The sequence below is a fragment of the Lepisosteus platostomus genome, chromosome 9 (assembly GCF_059453375.1).
Source record: "Lepisosteus platostomus isolate fLepPlt1 chromosome 9, fLepPlt1.hap1, whole genome shotgun sequence".
In the NCBI taxonomy this organism is placed as follows: domain Eukaryota; kingdom Metazoa; phylum Chordata; class Actinopteri; order Semionotiformes; family Lepisosteidae; genus Lepisosteus; species Lepisosteus platostomus.
The window spans coordinates 49802646-49824482 of NC_142619.1; the positions used below are offsets into that span (position 1 = coordinate 49802646).

The window sequence follows — 21837 nt, forward strand, 5'->3', positions numbered from 1 at the left end:
TTAATTTCTCAAGTACACAGCACATTCAGAAGTCTGACGTTTTTCTGGGGTTCTTCTGACAGTGATAATCTTTTAATTAGCTTGCACATCATCACTGAAGCATTTGCATGGAGTTGAAGTCTCAGTCATTAAGTTAAGCTCAGTCGATCATGACATCAAATGGTCTTAAAGAAGCATGGGCAGTTTTTTATGTGGAGTGTATTTTTTAGAAATGTATGTGTCGGCCACATACTTAACCTGAAAATTTAAGCCAGGATAATTAGATTTATATTAAGGGTGAGACAGAGTAAACTATCCAAAAAAGCAAGTTAAACTGTTTTAATATAACTGCAAAAACCTATAATACATGTTTTTAAATAAAATTGTTTAAAAATATGTTTTAGGAAAAATAAATACACAATGATGCATTTAGCTTTAATACACTATACAAGATGACAGAAATACAATGGACAAACCCAAAAACTACTAGTGTAGTATATATTTTTTCTGTGCAGTGGAGCAGGGATACATTACTTCTGAACATTTATAGGTGCAAAAACACATGTTTTTTTCTACCACTTTAACAGCGAGGGGCTAACATTCTGATTTATTTTATCTTAAGAAAGCATCTCTCAAGTGCTTACCCTTACAGCTCCAGTAACTTGTGTAATCTGTCATGTATCCATTATTTGACAGTTGGGTTTAGAAAGCCACAAAAATCTTATTCAAGGCACCAGTAATGACAGCCTTTTCTATTCTGCTGTAATTCAACCCAGCACAGAGTGACATCCTACTGTGGTAATTTCACTAGATCAGTTCTCTCTTGTGCTGCCTGCTGTAAAACAACCTTTTTTTCCCTAAGAGTGGACTTTAAATCATATACGCATGATAAAAAAAACAGGCACAACAGCATTCATAATTTTTAATGGAAACCTTACCATTTTTACTTATAAGCTTCAGGCATTCATTTGGTCCATCCACAGTAATTTAGCCTCAAAATCTATTGCAGTTAAATCAGGGTTTTAGGCAGTCTACAGGAAATAAAAATATTTGTATGTGTATGGATCTTCCATTAATTTTTTGTTACAACACGGTTGGATACAGCCGCGTCAGTGGTGATTGGTCAGAACCCAAGAGCAAGAGTCCAGAGAGTGGCAGAAACTCCCAAAAAGACCTCCCTGGTTGGGGCTCTGGTACTCCAGTAAGGGGGTAAAGTGAAGTAATAATAGAATAATAGATCACTGGACACTGGCGCTTAATCAGCCCAGGCTGGTCAGTAATGAAAGAGAATTCAGCAAACGTGACAGTCCGAAGAGAACCCGGCTATCAGCAACCCAGGAGGAAAAAGGATAAAAGACAGTCATTGCCCAATTCAGCCAAACACTCAGAATCAGGGAGCCTCGGCTTCTGTCTGGGTGACTGCCCTTTTAATTAGTCTGTGGTGCATGCAGACGGACAGGCAGACTAAAGCAGAAAAAAATAAAGGGAAAAAATAAATAATAAATATCTGGCTGGCAGAGCAAGAATTGTCCCATCTGATCAGCAAGGGAACGGAAGAGGTAAGGTGCAACAGTCTGAACGGAGACCAGCTCACTGCATCCCTGGCGAAAAAAGGGAAAGGCTGGCATGGCACAGCGCCAGTCCGTGTTCGAAGGGCCCAACTCAACTCGTCGATTGGAATCGGGGAGCCTCGGCTTTGGGACAGAACCTACTGCTGAGCTCCGTGAAAAAGGGGGAGTGCACAGGTCTGGAGGGCAGCCCTCTTGAGTAGCCAGGGATGTAGGCCGGCAGGCTAAAACAAAGTAACAACAAAAACCCCGGGAACAGAAAATCGACAAACACCGCACACAGGGCAAAAACACGTTCAACATTCTGTCATCGTGCCAGGGGTGACTTCCCAAGAAAAGCCAAGTATTCGTACGCGGATGTTGGAAAGGCATACCACTGAATGACCTGCTCACAGGCACGGATGTCGGAGGTGGCATCCCTCGACAAGAATAGAAGAGCCAGTTCAACATTCGATCACGGATGCCGGGAGTGACAACCCGAGGAAAGGCAGGTATTCGTACGCGGATGTCAGGAAGGCATACCACTGAATGACCTGCTCACAGGTACGGATGTCGGGAGTGACATCTCGCGATTAGACTAGGAGAACTGAAAAAAAAAGGCTCTAAGCGATGTGGGAAAACAAAAACCGCTGCTCGTGGGGTCAAAGTACGGCTCAGCATTCTGTCACAGATGTCGGTAAGGCATGCCGTAGAAAGGCAGGAGAGCAAAAGACCATATGCGTAGCAGCAAAACGCGGGTTAGCCCGGGCTCAGCAGGTCAGATGATGTCGGGCAGAAACCTATGCCCTCAGGCCGCGGAAGAGACGACCTGGTGCTAGGGGGGTCTCAAGACATCAGAACCATCAATGTTGAGCGAGGAGGAAAGGGTGACCCGGAAATATATAGCCCCACGCAAAGATAAACCGGAAGGACAAGCAAAGCACAGGGAAACAAGGAACAGGACAGAGTAGGAGCGCCCTCTAGCTGTAGGGGGCGTGACAATGACATTCGTTCAGTCAAATTAAATTTCTCACTAGCTAAATGTAGACCTGAAACAATTATCTACTGGAACTTTTAGACTTCAAATAAGCCATGATATTAAAATGTCATTTTATTGGGGAATTTATTTGGCTGATGCTTTTATTTCAAGGAAATTCTATTTTTGTTCATTTGTTCACCAGCTAGATAATTGTACACTTTGAATTAGTTCACAATGTCTTTCACTAATGGGTATTGTTAAAGTTAAAATGGAATAACCCACTTAAACTAAGTTTAAAATAAAAACAAGCTGCCAAACTCATAGCACAGAAAGATCACCATTAAACTTCTCCTCGGTTTATTGCAAAGGTGTACTGGCATAATATCTCCCATGAATGTCTGGAAAAACTGCTGCATCTCAAAATGCGCAAAAGTACCACTGCAAGAATGGGCAACCTTTTTTCCGCATAGTTTCATAGGAAATAAATATTGCTAAGGAGAACATTGACACCTTTGAAATATGATACTGCTGAAGACTCCACACCTCTTGGATGGCAAAAATATATTTTTGTCTTAGAAAGCAGACCCACTGGCTGGAAAACAGCAGACACAAACTTATATTCTTTAATCAGGCTTTGAAATGTGAACAGAAAATTATTGTGGTTAGAACGGTGGTGAGAAATCGAAGGAGGGAAGGACCATGAGGAGACAGATTAATGGTGTGTGACAAATCACTGGGAGGTCTGCTTCTCAGCACCTGAAGCTCATGATGGATCAAGAAAGCTTCCAAAAAATTGTGCATTCAGTTGACAATATTCAGGGATGAATAAATTGACTTTAGATTATTATATCTGCAGTACACAGCCATAATTATCCAGAAAGATACATCCATTACCAGAGGACTTCCTTTTCTAACCAATTATACAAGTTTTGCTTTTGGTCACGGACATGGAAAATAAATAAATGCTCATTTTTTGTTCTTTCTGCCAACTAGACATATTTATCCAAATCTCTTCATTCAATGATTCAAAATCTCTTCAAGAGTGAGACATTTAATACTTCATATACTTAAAACACACTACATGTAAGAAATACTATAGTAAGGTTTTTTATACTGTACATTTGAAATATCTGAAACACAAAGTCTGAGACAGAACACAATTATATTTATAAATCTGGAAGGTTAACTGCCTCTTGTTTTATTATAATAATTAATAATAATTGCTTACACTTATATAGCACTTTACTGGACACTCCACTCAAAGCGCTTCACAGGTAATGGGGACTCCCCTCCACCACCACCAATGTGCAGCATCCACCTGGATGATGCGACAGGCAGCCATCGTGCGCCAGAACACTCCCCACACATCAGCTATCAGTGGGGAGGAGAGCAGAGCAATGAAGCCATTTCATAGATGGGGATTATTAGGAGGCCATGATTGGTAAGGGCCAAAATGAAATGTGGCCAGGACGCTGTTGTTACATCCCTTTTCTTTTCAAGAAACGCCCTGGGATTTTTAATGACCACAGAGAGTCAGGACCTCGGTTTTACGTCTCATCCTAAGGATGGCACCTGTTTACAGTATAATGTCCCCGTCACTATACTGGGGCATTAGGACCCACATGGACCACTAAGGGGGTGAGTGCCCCCTGCTGGCCCCACTAACACATCTTCCAGCAGCAACCTTAGTTTTTCCCAGGAGGTCTGCCATCCAGGTACAGACCAGGCTTTATAATATATATTTCTCTGTTGCTATTACTCCTGTTTTTATTATTATACACAGATGGGTGAATAGATAGATATACAGTGGTAAAACATAATTATATAGCCCACATGGTGGGCATTAGAAAGGCAGATCAAGTGTATAGAATGTAATTTCTTTCATTTTAAATTTACTATTGAAAGATGAACAGGAAATTCAACTTCATAACAAAAGGGGAAGATTATGCAGTACGCATAAAATGAAAATAACAATCCAAAAAGAGTTTACTTTCTCTTATTTGGGCACCTTTACATTTGAATGTTCTGTTTGTATGCAAAAATCTTTTACAGCTTGGAGTCTTTCTTTTTGTTTTCTGAAACCAGTTCCCAGCATCTCCCCAAAGATTAGTTTGCCAGTTCTTCAACACATGCACCTCCTGCAGTAAGTCTTGGTTTTCTCTTTGCAATAGCCTTTAGGCCAATCATTCTGCCCTTTGATAGGATTCAAGTCTGGGAATTAAGAAGGCCAACCATTACTGTATTTTGGCAGAAATTCTTTTAGCTAACTGGGCAGAGTGCTTAGGGTCTGTAGACTGCTTGAATACAAACTTTCTTCCTTCTAAAAGTTCTGGATTTTTTTGCACCGTTCACTGAACCTTCTACAATACAAGGGCTCTGAGAGCCTAAGGAAGTATGAATGGCCCATGCCATCACAAAACCTCCACCATATCATCTCATAACCTCTACCATTTTTACTTCTAGGCATTAGAACACCTTCACAAGAGCTGAAGATGCAAAAGAGTCAAAAGCCAAGAGTCAAAAAGTCAAAGATCAAGAGACAAACTCCACTCAGACCACTGAAACGAGGTCTCTAGACATTCATTTGTTAAGGTACTGTAGCTGCTCACTCGTGAATATCTTGACCATCTTCTCTCTATGTTTGTGTCATATCTCTTGCCAGGGAATTATTTATTTTCCTAATTTTGCAGAAATCTGGTGTTTTCTCTGCACCTGCAATTGGTTACGGCAGTGCTTTTCCCCCACTCTTTGGTGTACAGTAGCTAGAAGAGATCCTTGGATTTCATTTCTAACACTTCTTAAAGTATTGTTCTATGTTTATTAATACAAAAAAATAGAATACGTTTCACAGTAATCCATTAAACAAAAATGTGATTTTTAATCTATTTTATCTACTCAAATAATTTATTTAACAGTTAATTTACATCTAATTACAATTAGAAAATTGGAAATAATTTCCAGTGTGTTTTTTCTCATTTTAACTGTCAAGGTATTATTTTTTCTGTATATGTAAGTATGATATTATCTTTATATATCATTTTCTGTATATGTACATTACATGAAGTTAACAAATGTATTATATACAGACAGTCAAATGAGATAAGATGTTTTCTATTTTCTGAGTGCCGCCAAAGGTTGCAGGAATCAACGGTGATCTACAGTGAATCACCAGTGTTGTAAATAAAAAAATTCCCTAAAATTATTAGCTTGACTAAAACTTTGTCTTACAATTTTCACAGGCTTATTAGGTGTCACTTGGCATTTCGCCTCTGTTCATACTGATTTGTGAGCTTCCCTTGGCCAAGTGTTATGAACGTGACAAGCTGTGTTCACCCTGTACAGTAACTCTGGTCAAATCCCTCAAAGAATAGCCGGTGTTCTCAAAGCTATGCCTTTTAAAAAAACAATTTTAGTTAGAAAACATCCCTGTTTGAAGTTCAAGTTGTTTCTAGTAGCTATTACAAACTGGATTCCCAAGGTGTTAGCTGGTCTTTCCTGGTATGACATGGTTTAAATGTTAGGGTGACAAAAGTGGGAGTAGGGCAGCAGTTTGGGTATAATGTTTACTTCAGTTTGTGCATTTCACAGCAAGTGTTTTCGTCAGATACAGTATAGTGTTTCTTTTTTCTCTTTAGTGTTTGCTTCAGTCTCCCTTTAGAGGTCTTCTTGCCTTGAAGTGCATACAGTACAGCAGATGTCAGTCATCACAGTTTGAACAACATGGGTTTCCTAGACACCCATTAATTACCACACAGTCACAGACCTGGAACAGAGGGACAGAGAGGAAAGACAAAGGACAGAGGACTGAGGGACAGTGCACTGTGACTGCTGGTCATTTGCTTAAAGTAGGTTTCAAATGTAGCCCCTACTCGCTTAGCTCTGCCTATATCCACTGTCCCCTCCCTCCCCTGCTGCCATGATCACCCATACATTTCCACCCCTCATTTAAGCACTGCAGTTCTGGGCAGAAATAGGAAAAGAGGACATTTAAGCCTTGATCGGTGTTGGTCAAGGGTAAATGGTGCGCTTTCTGCTTCCCTTGGCCTGTGACTGTTGTGAAACAGTCATTAGAGAATACAGCTTGGGCTCGTCCAGGCCTGCAGGAGTGCTGGTGGCTCTGGGGGATTGCAACAGTCTGTTCAGGCAGCAGGTTCCTTGTTGCTTTAAAATTGCAAGATGGTATAGTCAGCCACCTAGCAAGGTACCTAGCATATAGTTACTAGCATATGCATATATAGTTACTAGCACATGCATATATAGTCATATATATATAGTATATAGTATATACTATATATAGTATATGTAGTATGTAGTATATATATAGAATATATATATATAGTCATATATACATATATAGTCATATAGGCATAGTCAGCCACCTAGCAAAGGTACCCACATATAGTTACTACTATATGGTGATATAAATTTGCCACCAGCTAGCCAATACCAGCTAACCTAATGATAGCCACTAGAAAATATACTGTTTCTTTAAAAGTGATGCTTTTCTCTGTTGGGTGTTTTTTTGAACATTCTGAACTGGAAGGTACTAGTTGCAAGTAAATAACTACTGAAACTATTAAACTATATTACTAGTACCTAAAATCAATGTTTGTAAGAAAAGCATTGCTCTGTAAAGTGTTAGTAATACTTAAAATTTTTGCAATACTTAACTTTTTTAAAACCATTGTTTAGAAATGCTATTCATTGTTGAACATATTCATGCTTACAGCTAGTCAACTTATAATGTCAACAATGATCAAAACATAGAAGGATATGAATGTTGTAAATTGAATTAAAACTATGGAGAAATGCAATTATAGATTTAGTTTATATCTTTCGTTTATTTATTATTAGGGGTGGTCAGGGATTTAAACAAATAAGTGAAATATTGTGGATGCACGTCATATTTCTAGATTTGTGAGGGTTATTTAAAGATCCTGATTTGTTTATTAATGTTATGCATGAATGTTTTTTTTATTTGTTAATGGATTCATTGTTGTGTATTATGTGTTGTGTGTAGTCTTCTCCCTTCCTGCCAGCAAACTAAATTTCCCATCTAGGACAATAAAGGAAGTAAAGTATGGTTGTAGGCTCTCCTGTTGTATTCTGGACATACCCAATGGGAACACGAATGTAAATTGTTTTGGATATAAGAGTCAGACAAATAAATGAGTAATTGGTGTCTATATATGTGTGTCCCAGAATATGGTCTGAGACAAGTCAAGTATTTTCTATTTTACACAAATAAATCTCCCTCCTTGCAAAATTATTTTACGCCTTTCCTGCGGAAAAACTACATTTCCCACCATAACTTGCAAAGAACCACCTCAACTAGACATATCGGTGAAGAGCCCGCCTTCACCTTCAAGAGCACATTTGATTGGGTAAAGGCTTTTCCTCATTGGTTCTCTACCAGCAAGGTTGGTTGCTTTCCTGTGTTTGGGTGCAGCAGCTTCAAAGATGGCAGCAGATGCAGGAAAGTACAGAAGTGCAATGAGCAAAAGCAAAGACCCTTCGGGGTTACTCATCTCTGTGATCAGGTAGGGAAGATTTATCTTTATCAAACGCAAGAAATGCGGCGTCTTGTGTTGCAGGAAATAAAAATAAGACTGATCGTCTCTTGCTGGCCTGCAAGCACATCCTCATCCTGGTTCTACATACAGGAGTTGTACATGAAGATTCATGCTGTTTGTACAGTATATACACCTTTGCCAGAAGAGTATTAACGAAGTTCGAACACAGTGTCTTGGACTTAAATATGTATTCCACTGTATGGTGCTGATTTCCTCCTGCTTGAAAGGGCATACGTCCTTTCCTGATATTTATAGTTCCGTTGTGTCATTTTGTCAACATTCACACACCTGCATTTCAATATGAAAGACAATCCTAAGTCTTACATTCCCATTGGCTGGGTTTTTCATTAGTTTGTTCACTAACTCAGTTGTCTTCCTGTTTTCGTGTTTTGTTTCTACTCTGTCTAAGGAGCGCCTTTCCCTTACATTTCACATCATTTGCTTAACACATATTCAACTGAAATAAACCTCTATAATTGTTAAGAAAGAAATATCAGTTACTTTTATACAATAAAAAGTCAATAAAAGAAGTCCACTAATAAAAAGTAATAGAAGATGTCTTTTCTGTCTCAGTAACAATTCCTAATGATTTGTCACCCTTACTGAGGGAAGTTTTGCAGATTGAAAGAGTTGTGTTTACAGCAATATAAGAATCACAGTTATCTTAGCTGTTTCATAATTCTGCAGCATGGATAGTATCAAATGCCTCTTAGATTTTGTGGTTTATATTTTCTACAATTTATTGTCTCATACCTGTAACTGCCAAGTACCAGTTGGATTTTCTGCCTTGTGTCATAAGAAAAGTTAAAGAGAAGAGGAGACTTTGGACCATCTGGCCCATTTGGTAGCTTGAAGCTTATTGAATGAAGGAATTCATTCAGCTGTTTCTTGAAGGAAGACAAGGCTCATCTGCATTCACCATTGTCCCCTGTTGTGATCATATTTATTTGGATGTCTTGTGAAGTGTTTCATAAAACACAAACTCAGGACAGCTTATTGCCAAAATAGACATAGCATATTGAGGTACCAGAAACAAAAAAGAAGGGGCTCTGGAGAGCAGTGGCTACCTCAGTTAAGATTAGGCCAATGATCAGCTGACAATGTGGTCATCATGACCATAGTGGCCTACTGAAATCTAGCTGTAAGAAACTAGTGGTAATAACTGGTGGTTGAGTAAGAAGAATGTCTTTCTTCACCTGCCACAAGGGAGAGATATATGTACTGCTATTCCAACAATGCCTTAGCTGATAGATTCTGCTTTTCCAACACCTGTGATTAATGTTGCTATCAGGTTCGTTTTCACTGATCTTTTTTTAATGCGACTGTGCCCCTTAAATTCAAATTTGTTGTTAGATCTGTCAGTATAACAGCTGACAGTTAGTTTGTTCCATGGTGAAAAGTGTATGTATCATTAAGAAAAATTAAAATGGCGTTTTTTCAATAATGCTCAGGTTTTCTTAAATGTATTCTTGTTGCTATGTATTTATAAGATGTGTCGAAGAAGGAAAGTGTTTGTTGTCGCCTGTTTTAAGCGTTAGTTTTGATTTGGGGTCAACATCTAAAAACAACAGTGTTCCGGCAGGGATGTAGTACAGAGGTGTGTTCACTGTTTTTTTTTAATATGAATTCACTCTATCCAGCATTTAACATCATAGAGTAAGAAACTAATTATATTTATATTGATTTTCTCTTTTGTGCTTTTGATGTCTCCTGTGGAACTTTAGTGAACCAATTTACCTGGTCAAATAAACTGAACTTTAGAATACATTTTCATTGTAGAAAACCAAGTGTATTACAAAATAGTCACAATACAAAATAGCTTGTATTTACAAAAATAGCTTGTATTGTAAAACATAACATAGAGATGCACAATGTGAAATTCATTAGTTCAATGTGAAATTAGTTTTTTTAATTGCATGCTCATTTCATTGAACTTAATTGATTTTTTCATATATTGTGTGGCAGTTCTGTCACTTGTTTTGTTTGTTTGTAACTACAAAGACTGTGAAATGCACTAAAACGTGACTCTAAAAATGAAACAGATTCTAAGATTTGGTGTCTCAGAAGCAACTGGAGCACACAACGCATTTAATATCAGCATTGTTTATTATTATATTAGGTTTTGGTCTTTAAATGCCATGAAATTTACTTTTCCATTAATTAAGTTGCTTTGTTTTCAGGGACTTAGTTCTTTTTACTGAGTACATATGCAATTGCAAAATGCAATTGTTTGTGGTTTAGTGTAAGCTTGGGCTGGAAAATGATTTTGTTTCTTTTTCATTACCCAAAACTCTTAATGCTTACCTTTATTGCAATGTTTTGAAGTCAGAACTACTGCAATGCAGGGTGGTGATTTGACACATGTTCTCTTATTGTTGAAGTGTATATGTAATAATATTAAATGCAAAAATAAAATATTTTTGAAAATGAAATGTGCTCTTAGTGTTCTCCCAGTGTTCATTTGGGTTTTACTAACGGGTTTATTGGCTTCTCAGAAAATTGGTCCTGGTGTGAGTGTGCAAGTGTCTGTCTGTGTGTGCCCTGCGATGGACTGGCGTCCCATCTGTCCAGAGTGGACCCTGGCTTCTGTCCATTGCTTGCTGGGATAGACTTTGGCTGTCTTGTGACCCTGAATTGGAAAAAGCTGTTGGAAAATGGATGGAGGGATGTATCCTCATAGGAGAGGTGACATTGTCACACGTTTTAATGAAGCGATAAAAACTGACATCCTCACGTAAAGGTTGGATTCTGCCTCTTGAAAGCCTTGAAGTAGAAATTGATCTGCAAGGGGGGCATTTTCTGGTTTGTGCCTCATTCTTAATGGGTTAAACTGTTCAAAGTAAGGCATGTACTGTAACATAAGAACTGGAAAGTTTTCTTTTAATGAGTAAGGCCTGACAGTCATGTCATGATGGCAGGTTCGAAGACAGGGCGCCTCCCCAACATTTCTGTTAGCGTGTCCCCTTGAGTGGTTGGAGTGGTGCTGTAGGTGCGTCCAAGTTTCTGTGTTGCAGTTCAGGAGCATATTTTAAATTGTTTTTTTTTTTTGAAAGGTTTCTCTTTCATTTTGGTGGAGCTTTCTAGCCATTAAGTGGCATCCAAGGGTGATGAAAAACAAATATGAACGTGCTTGTGTTGGCAGACGTCTGCAGTGTTGTAACAACTTTACAGAGTTGACAGTGAATGTGTAAGATAAGGGTGATTGAAAATGAATGTGAATATGAACATGACAATAAATGATTGACAGCAGTAAATATAGTGCTTTCCTTAATTTATGTGGTCATTATTAATTTATTTTGTTTTCAGACCAATTGCCCATTTTTGCATTCCGTACTGCTCGTTACTGCACTGGTGCTTCTCCGATTTGTAAAGCAAATGTTACACTGCTGTTGTAACCGGGCCTGCAGTTGCCCCGGAAAACTGTGTGCATTCTCATAATATTTATAGCCAGCATCCATATCACTCTACAACTAACAACTGGCAGCCCACTGCAGCTAAGCAGGTGTGAGCCTGGTCAGTACCTGGATGGGAGACTTCCTGGGAAAAACTAAGGTTGCTGCTGGAAGAGGTGTTAATGGGGCCAGCAGGGGGCTCTCACCCTAGCGACGGGGACACTATACTGTAAAAAGGTGCCGTCTTTCAGATGAGATGTAAAATCAAGGTTCCGAATCTCTGTGGTCATTAAAAATCCCAGGGCATTTCTCAAAAAGAGTAGGAGTGTTACCCCGGGGTCCTGGCCAAATTTCCCCTTGGCCTTTACCAATAATGACCTCCTAATAATCCCCATCTGTGAACTGGCTTCATCACTCTGCTATCCTCCCCACTGAGAGCTGGTGTGTGGTGAGCGTTCTGGCGCACTATGGCTGCAGTCCCATCATCCCCATTACCTTAAAGCACTTTGAGTGGAGTGTCCAGAAAAGCACTATATAAGTGTAAGCAATTATTATTATAAATTATATCTTTAGCTCTTATCTTCAAAGTTCAGTATTTCTTCAGGGAATATGGGCATTTGTGATCATGAGATCTAATGGGAAGCCGGCTATGTAAGCTTATTTTGTGGACACAGTTTTAAACTGTGACTGTTCCCGGCCTTTGCCTTCTGCAGGACACTGTCCAGAAGCGACGATGTTCAGGACCGAGAGACTGAAAAGGGCCGCCTGGAGGAGGCCTATGAGAAATGTGACCGGGATCTGGACGATCAGATTGTACAGCATTACACTGAGCTGACCACCGCCATTCGCACATACCAGAGCATCACGGAGCGCATCACCAACTCGCGGAACAAAATCAAGCAGGTGGGTGCGGAGGGCTCCAGGTCTTTTCAGGTGTCACTTTTCACAGTGTTGATGTAGTTTGGCCCTGAACCTTACTTGCCTTGTGTACCTGCAGAGTGACTAAATACTGTACCTGTTTTTGTGAAAGGCACTGTATCTCGATTTGTTCCTGAGCTGTCTATAACTTTGTGACATCTTGACTTTCATCTTAACTCTACAGATTTAGATACACAATACTGTATCTAGTATATGTATCGTTCTTCAAATTGAATAAGCCCATAGGAATGTATTTGATATATGACGGAGACACATTTTTGAACCCATGGCAGTGAGTTACTATTGTAATATAAAACAGATGGAGAAACCTGCAGAGTGTTAGGTCGGCTATTTTTTATATTATCGAGAATGTTCTTGATGGAAAAATATCATCCTGTGACCCGTTACAAGCACAATGCTTTGAATTTTTCTCTTTAATTTGTCCCAGAAGTGCCTTGCCGGAATCTCGGGGGTTTTTCTGCGATCCCTTACGTCTGTTTTTGTTGTAAACCATTGCCTTTTGTTTAATTGGCACACAAATTGTGTTTCAAAATGTAATCGATGTCCTTACCCCTGTGCCCCGTTTTTGCAATGGGATACAGAAACTGATGGCAGCTGAAGGAGTTGTTAAATATTTCTGGCCCCTGCAAAAGAGTCATGTTGTGTTTTAGCCCACCATTTCTTTTTTTTTTTGGCTTTATTTGATTGCCATTTCTTTAAAGTTTCTGATTTTTACATATACATAAGCCCAGTTTGTTTATTTTATTGAGTCGCAGTACTTACGTATTAAAATGATATGTTAGGGGTGTCCCGAGGGAAGTCCAGGTGGATGCTGCACATTGGTGGTGGTGGAGGGGAGTTCCCATTACCTGTAAAGCGCTTTGAGTGGAGTGTCCAGAAAAGCGCTATATAAGTGTAAGCAATTATTATAATTATTATCAAGTGAAACGATTCAAGTATGAAAGATTGCCATCCATTTTGCCACGTGGAATTTCTTTTTATGTCATGTATAGGTGGTAAAACAAAAGTATGCCTCGTTTAAACCCCATTCAAGGAGCAGCTGCTTCTAACTCTCATCGCCCAGTTTTTCCTAGCCATGTTCCGTACCTGACAAGCAAGGGTTGGGAAGGAAACGTCCAGTGCCCCACGTGCACGTGATTATCACTCCGCTCGAGGCTGCCTTGACAAAATGCGCCATCCTGCTCCAGAATCCCCCCTCACGGCCGCGCGGTGTGTGTTCGCAGGTGAAGGAGAACCTGCTGTCCTGCAAGATGCTCCTGCACTGCAAACGGGACGAGCTGCGCAAGCTGTGGATCGAGGGGATGGAGCACAAGCACGTCCTCAATCTGCTGGATGAAATCGAGAACATTAAGCAAGTGCCGCAGAAACTGGAGTCCTGCATGTCCAGCAAGCACTACCTGCACGCCACAGACATGCTGGTATGAGTTTGTCTTGAAGTCTCGTAGCTGTATTGTATCCTGCTGCTGTTTCTGTGGACGATCCCTGACTTTGATAACATAGCTTAGGGACCTTTGCACTTGAAGCAACCCCATCCCTAGGTATAAAGAAAGATACTGGGGGGTCTTCGCTCTACTTTAGCGAATGAATCAAACTTCACACATAAGAGACTAGACAGAACTTTCACATGATGGCTTCCGCCATGTGTGCTCTTTACTACAACTTCCCTTGAGATTCAATGACCCTGGTCTACCTGATGCTACTCCCTTCCCACAGAGACACCCCATTTTATAGAGCCAACATTCCTATGAAAGTAATTTAATAAATAATGTAGTTATATAATAAATGTTCTCAGCTGTGCTATACCTGCCTGGTGAGCTGTATTTATTGTCTTTGAGACTCTGTGCATGGTGGCCTCTGTTGGTAGCTTCACATCAGTGCAGTGGTCTCTGCCACAGTGTCAAATATGAAGTTGCTGAAATTAAGGTGCATCTTGTTTCCTTACAAAAAAAGGCTTAGAAGCTTAATGGAGTAGTTTTGTCTTCATTTAATGAAGTCTCCATGTTTTCTTTTCCTCCAGTTTGAAAGCATGTTCCAACACTGTCGTAATTCCAATCCTGGTGTAGACAGCTTCCTTTTCTTGGTGCCAGAAGTGAAGCAGGGACTGTGTTGCAAATGGTATTTTACACCCTTGCTGTGCTTGTTTGCATGACTGCAGGAGCTGTGTTAGGACACTGATGCAGTGTGAAGTACCCTGACATCGTACTTTAGAGTTTGAGCATTGTATAAGATTTCTCTCTCATAGAAGTTTCCTATTTATCATTAAGTAGTCTACAGCATATATATAAAGTCTCAAATTCAGAAACAATGTTCCAGTGGTTTACTATTGTATTTTATATGTCACTTCTCTTTCCAACAAAGGTGTTTTATGTGGTATATGAGCTGTGCTAAGACTCAGTAGTTTGGTTATTACTACATCTCATTTGTGGTTTGGTTACGGTATAATACCTTCTTGCATGAATACAGTAAGACAGAGTTTGCAAGGCACAGTATTCCATCCAGTCAGCATGAATGCAGAGGTACTGTAACAGTGTTTCATTGTGGGGTCTCCTTTTTTAAAATAGGAGTTTGATTTTTTTTTAGAGAAAAAAAGTTGATTAGTGTTGCTTGCAGTGTAAAGAAGCTTGGTGTAGCCTTTGAATGGCCAGAAAACCAAGTGAAAACGAAATGTTTTGCTGCGCTTTGTTTGTGTGGTATTGTCCCTGTCTTTCTTTGTTCATCAATAAAAACATTGATTTATAGCATTTCTCCTCACCCTGATTAATGCAGACACATTAAAAAACATTCCAACTAACTGGATCACCCCCTTTTAATATTATCTTTGTATTCTGTTCAGATTAATTGAAGTAATTTTGCCAGTGATGCATACTTCAGATTTCTGCATTTAAATTGAAATTATAATTCCCCCATTGTCTTGATGCGATGGCAAAAGATGGCTTGTTACAGGTTTCATTATCACTCACAACACTCCAGCTGCTCTTTCTAATGCATAAAGATTAATTCTGGATAGAATTATTAATGCAACACTGGCAGATGATCTGTTTAGGAATGATGTGAAGTTTCAGTGGAATTAAAGAAGTGGGATGAAAGATTATTCTGATCTGCTGAAGATTATTGGATTTTAAATTTTTAATATCAGCATTGGTTATAACATCTCGTATTCCTCCCCTGTTGTTACCATAGTGAGATGTTTCCGTAACCATTACTGCCATGTTAGTGTAAACAGCAGTTGTCATTGTGAACCCTGTGTTGGTTTGAGAAGTTCATCCTGGGGCCCCAGGGCCTTTGAGAATCTTAGGGCTGAAAAGCAGGTTACTTGAATGTAAGGTAAGTACCTCAACAACAAAGGTATCTGTGTGTACGTTATGGATATTTTAGGTATGTGCTATGGTTTTTATGCATAGTAGTTTTGTGCTTTCCATCACCAAATGGAAGAGCGTGAATCAAATTCGACCTTATTGTCATCCTCTTGAGAGGACAGGACAATTGAGACACGTCTGGTCTGTAGCCACACTCTTGCTTCCCTTGAAATAATATTCTTCTTGCCCCATTGTACTGTGAATATTTAAAGCCAGAAGTAATTGATTGGATTTTGCTCTCTGGTTCTCGGCACTAGGGCTCATTGAGACACAAAGAGACCTAACCTATTTTTTGTTTTGTCGCACTTCCTAATTTCTAAAGGTGACTTCCTTAGTTTGAAGTTCCTGTGATATCCTGGCCATGTTGATTATAAGCTGGGGCACAACTGGGAATCGATATATTCTGTAAGGTTCCTTTTGTGTGTTTTACATAACTAGTGCTAGAATGACTTTTGAAAGAAGTTCTCAAGTAAGTGTTATTAACATTGGGCTTGTCTGTTTTAATTTTAAAAACAGCAGTAAATTGAGGTATTGAAGAAGAAAAGGCAGTCAGGGGTGTACTTAGAAGGCAGTTTCTAGTAAAATTGCACCCTTTTGTTAGTATATAATGTGTGTGGAGACACGTAAACGATTTGTCTTTTTTAAAGCCCTTTGCCTGGTTTGAATCTTGTCTGTGCCATTAGGTGAGAGTGATGCAGGCCTTCCAAGGAGTGACACCTATAATTGTCCAAATTGTGTACAGTTTAAAGTGAGCTGCGGTGTGCCCAGCTCAGCACCTGTGTTATCTGAACGCACACTTTCTCTGCTTGACGCATCAGTGCTGCTGTATGTGCTTCAGGTTTGCATTAAGGCACATGTATGTCTTTAGCACTTGTAGTAGTAAGCTATATTGATGTGCAGCTCTTAAATTGGGGTAGATAAAGGAAAAATAATGATTGATTCCTAAATAGAAAAAAGGAACAATAAGTATGATTTGTCTTCTTTTTCTATCCTTTGTTAAATTGTTATTCAGCATTGCTGTTGCTTTCTGTGTGGACACACATTATGGACTAACGTGTACCTGTTGTACTCCTCAGAAAACTGCTACTAAGGTGTTAAGGATTCCTTTTTTTGAAGCTGGTTGATTTTAATTGTTTAACTTTTAATTGTTAATTTCACCACAGAAGCTTTGTTTGTGATTCACCCCAGTCTTTTTGCTGTATACTAAGATTCGATGCCAGAAGAGAAGATGTTTGCTTGGTGTGTTGATGCTGTTCTGAAAGCTGATATCCCCAGTCATATAAAGGCAAAGGGTATCTGAGAATATCCTGCTTTTTTATCTCTAGACTGATAACGAAGATAAATCGTGTGGGTCAAGTGTTCCTGATGTTTTGCTTGTTCGTTTTCTTTAAGGCCTCTGATACTATACAGAGGACATATACAGAATCCCCTTTAGCTCCGATTTAGTACAGGATTTTCAGAAACTTCATTTTGTCCTTGAGATATTTTTGTTTTAATCGCAGAGTCATTTTGTGTAAATATAGATGTTTTTCTGCTTAAGGCATATCAGGTTGAATGTTAATTATAATATATATGGTGGTGTTTCAATTTCTGTGAGCCTCCTCTGAGGAAATTTTTTTTATTGCTTGCTTGCTCTGCATCATAGAGTTATTTCCTCCTGGTATCGTCACTCCTGTTCTTGATTATTCCCTTATGTTTTTATGTCTTGCTCAGAATAACTGTAATTGCATTGCACAGCTGTCACTTAAAACACATTCTTAAGTGCTGATGTTCATCAGGACGCTGTTTGGAATAGTTGCTAAGAGGGAGTCCGTTATGAAAGGAGAGATTTACTGGGAAACTAACTCTCTACAAAATATAATGACAGAGTGGCCCACTCGAAAACATTTTTTTTTTCCTGATTCCTGTGCTCATCACTCAGTTTTTGTTTCCTTTTTACTGTTTTAAATGAGTTCCCACATGTGGCTGATGCAAGAAAAGACTTCATATTGTTGATTAGTTTGACTGCTGTAGTTTGCTACCATGCTAACCAGGCAATTGTCCCTTATCCTGTTTAGAGTAATACCTTTTCTGTTTTATATGCAGGGAACATTTTCTTCTAACGGTTATTCCAATAAACTTATCTAATTTATTTTATTCTATTAGCTTAGGGGTGATATATCACATTAGTCTGTTACTGCTAATGCTGCCTCATTTGCATTGACATATACTTGACCTAGGACCTCAGCACTCTCTCTTAATGCACCAACAAGCACTGATCTCTCTCCAGAGCATTATCATTTGGCCATTAGCTTAACTAATAAAAACCATTCATTTAGTTTGATGAAGATTTATTAAATATAAACAAGTAATAGCTGAGGTGGTAATGAAAGTAGAGTGTGTCGTGTTTAATGATAGGAGTTGGGGGAGCGCAGTGGTGTGTGTCTTGTTATTTTATTGCTTAAATGCAGATGAGAAGGGCACTTGTAGAGGTTTCTCATTGTCGGTGTTATGTGAGATGTAAAGGGCATGCAGGGTTGGGTCCTGATACAATCCGAAATGGGGAGACATTGCTCTCGACTTGGCAGTCTCTCCTTTAATTGCTTCACACCTCTGCAGTCTGTCCTGAGGAGATGTGGAATAAACCGGTATCCTTGTGTGACATTGATCTAAATCCATTCTGAATCAGGTGAATAGGATAAGATCACTTTATTGGCCATATACAATTTCTTGTAATAGGAATTTGTCTTTTTTCACATACCCCAACTTGCTCTCCATGAGACACACAGACAGGGAGAGAAGCTTGGGGTCAGAGCGCAGGGTCAGCCATTTATACGGCACCCCTGGAGCAGTTGAGGTTAAGGGCTTTGCTCAGGGGCCCAACGGAGTAGGATTCCTCTGCCGGCCACAGGATTTGAACCGGCAACCTTCCAGCCACAGGCGCAGGTCCTTAGCCACAGAGCCACTGCTTCACTCTGTGAAGTCTGCACCTTTTGAGGAGCAGAAAGCAATTAAACAGTCAAATTAAACATATAGGTGTAGTTTTTTAGTTTTTATTTAAAATTAATTCCCTTACTCTTGTGGTATTGCTTCTCTTTTAAGCATAATAGTTTCCTAGGTGCCTTATATGACTTTTTAAAGCTGATCATTATACAAGACCCTGAATTAAGGCTTTTCTTCTTTTTCTGCTTCAAATCTGGGAATTGACATTACTGTGACATGAGATACAGCGCTGCAGATATTTTACAGCAGGCGTTCCTTGTCCTGGCCCCCCAGTGTCTTCAGGTTTTCAATCTCACTGAGCCCACTGTAACTTAATTGAATGCTTCATTAACTTAGCAATTTGCTTAATTTGACCGTTTAATTGATTTCTGCTCCTCAAAAGTTGCAGACTTCAAGTTACTTATTTTAGATGGCACATAACTTTCACTTTCTGAATTTTTAGCATTTAAAAATTTAAAAAAGGCCCTTATTAATGACTAACTCAATTAAGGGTTCATTAAATAATCAAGAGCTCATGGAACGTTAACCATACGTCACTCAGCTCATGAAGACCGTAGTTGTAAACCTGAACTTGCAAGGATGTTATAATTATTGTATTACAGAAAAATGAGCAAAAACTGTGAAAAGAGCAGTTTTCTGGAAGTCATTGCATACAAATGTAAATGCAGAAAATGCAGGTGTGAACAATGTAATAATTTAATTAACCTGTCGGTTTTCCTGAGAACTAACTCAGATGTGATTCCGTTTATTTTTGGCAGGAAATTAATTAACAGAGCTTTTATACCATTGTAATGAAAGCATATAATGTCCAAAGAACCAGGTGTTAATCTATTAATTAAATTAAAATTAATTTATTGTAGGAATAAAGACTAAGCTCCCTTAAAATTGAAATGTAAAAGACTATTTTCCACCTGTCTTTAAGTTGTGCGTTTCTTTTCGAGTTCGTGTTCTGAAGGCATTCATGAAGAATGCATACAGTTTGTGACAAGGAATCATAGTTTGTTTCTGTAAATGTTCAGAAATGTTAAGATTTTTCATCTGCATAGCAATTCACACCCAGATAAAAGAAAACAAATTGTCTTGTGGCAGACAAGCAAGACATAATTCATTTTAACTGTCGTCTTCTGGTTTATGATATGCGATTAGCTTACTTACACTGTAATATTAACTGTAATTTTGTGGATTTTCTCTGTTATTGAGATATTTTAGTCAATGTAAACAAATATTTGCACACAAATGTGTGAACACTGGCAGATTGAAATTACTATTAAATTAATAGTTTTGGAGATTCATCATGCTATTCTGAAGTTGGTGATAGGAAGTTTAACTTGTGTGTATCCTAGGTCTCAGTAAAATGTACTGACCTATACATAGTGTGGTCATCTACAAAGTTCACCTGTTGATCTTTCCCTTAGTCAAAGAAAGTCATTAGCTGTTTCATTTCTGGTTTATGCACTCACCCATAAAGTGCAGTTCTGTTTTGTTGCAGGCTGACATTAGGAACATATTATCAGCTTTACACAGAAATGTCATTCATGTCATCGGCACCCAGAGGTGCAAAACTCATGAACCGTCTGTGTTCCATGTTGCCTTTTTAAAGGAAGACCAAGACCAAGAATCGCCGAACTGATGACTGGATGTGAAAGTAATCTTGGGGGCCTGAGTGGCTGAGTTTTTTTTCTTCTTAAGGTGTTGTAAAATCCAGCGCCAGAAATCTAAATTTTAGTGTGATTGACAGTTCTTCTTCTGATGGCTGTTTCTCCAGAAACTGTAGTATTATGAAAAATGATTTTTTTATGGCTGAGCAATTTTGGGACCCAGAAGATGATGGAAGTTAAAGCTTTAATACTGTTGCTAATAACTAATTGAATGACTGGTTTCTTCAGGGCATTAAAATGCTATATGCCTGACCCAGGCATGTAAATGACTTTTTTTCTTATATGTACCACTGAATGTTTTGCATGCCATGGACACACGTCTAGAAGCCTGAGGCTATTTTGTAAGCACAGCTTCTGCATTGTGTGGTATATATTATTTGCACATACTGTAGTTATTGAATTTGCAATCTTATTAGGAGATTAATGATGATGTGATGTCATGCACCCCGTAAATGACATTTATGATATGCACAACAGGAAACATGCTTCAGCATAACTTAACCTTTTAATTAATTTAGTAGTATTAGAAGTTGTCAGCAGTGAAACACAAGCCAATGGACATTAACGGGTACGTGCAGTAAAATCTGAGTGCAGGAGGCATGTTTCAACACTGAGAGTGGTGGGAGTCTGCAGCCTCTTGTGTTACTGATGGGGGGTTCTCTGGTTTCTCTCAAGAAACAGCTGCTAATGATGATCCTGAGATCACATACTGTAGTTACTAGCAACCAAGTCACATAGTTGGGACAAAAACGTATTTCTTCTTAGCAGCTACCTCCACTGTCATTGTTAAGACATTTAGATCATTTTCATGTTTTGTATTTTACATTCATTTTATATACATTGTACTGTATGTCTGGATGTTAGGATGAATCTTGAAATCTGAAAAAATGTATTTGTATTTTATAAATACAATTGCAGATGTTAACATTTTGTCAAAGAGGTATCTTTAAACTTCAGTTTCAGTAGTATTAATTGGTTAAATTGCTAGGACACAGAAATGTTTATGATTCACGGGATGTTTATTCGGTGTTTGTCATCTTTTCTTTTGCTTTCAGAGTTATTCATATTAATAATGTGTTAAGGATGTGGGTGCTGGACCGTGCACTCTAACAGCCAATCAGAATGTGGAGTCTCAAATCCCTGTTAGCTATTTGGGATTAGGAATCGGTGACTTGTAAATATAATCCACTTACAAAAATCCAGATCTCAGTTGTTAATTATCATGTTATATGTGATAATTAAAAATGAAATCCCTTATAAATCAAATCCTTTACAGCGTGTACCTTGTAACATGAGAACTCATGCAGCACTGAGATTTAGATGGTAAATGAAAGAAATTAAGAATGTGTTTGCTAGTTAGCATTATATCGCTATCTAAAACTCATTACCAAGCTTGTACTGGTTGTCAGGCTTTATTATTATTTTTTACTGT

At 38.7% G+C, this 21837-nt stretch overlaps 1 protein-coding gene across 2 annotated transcripts in view; it reads left to right on the plus strand.

Annotated features, from left to right (window-relative positions):
• Window positions 1–7920: 7920 nt before the first annotated feature.
• exoc4 (exocyst complex component 4) overlaps window positions 7921–21837 on the plus strand; it is a 225777-nt gene continuing 211860 nt past the window's right edge. For both annotated transcript variants that reach the window (XM_088645406.1, XM_088645407.1), the window contains exons 1-3: window positions 7921–8045; window positions 12184–12373; window positions 13633–13827. In XM_088645406.1, coding sequence (XP_088501532.1) covers window positions 7966–8045; window positions 12184–12373; window positions 13633–13827 — 465 coding nt within the window. In that variant the 5' untranslated portion in view covers window positions 7921–7965. The remainder of the gene's footprint in view (window positions 8046–12183; window positions 12374–13632; window positions 13828–21837) is intronic.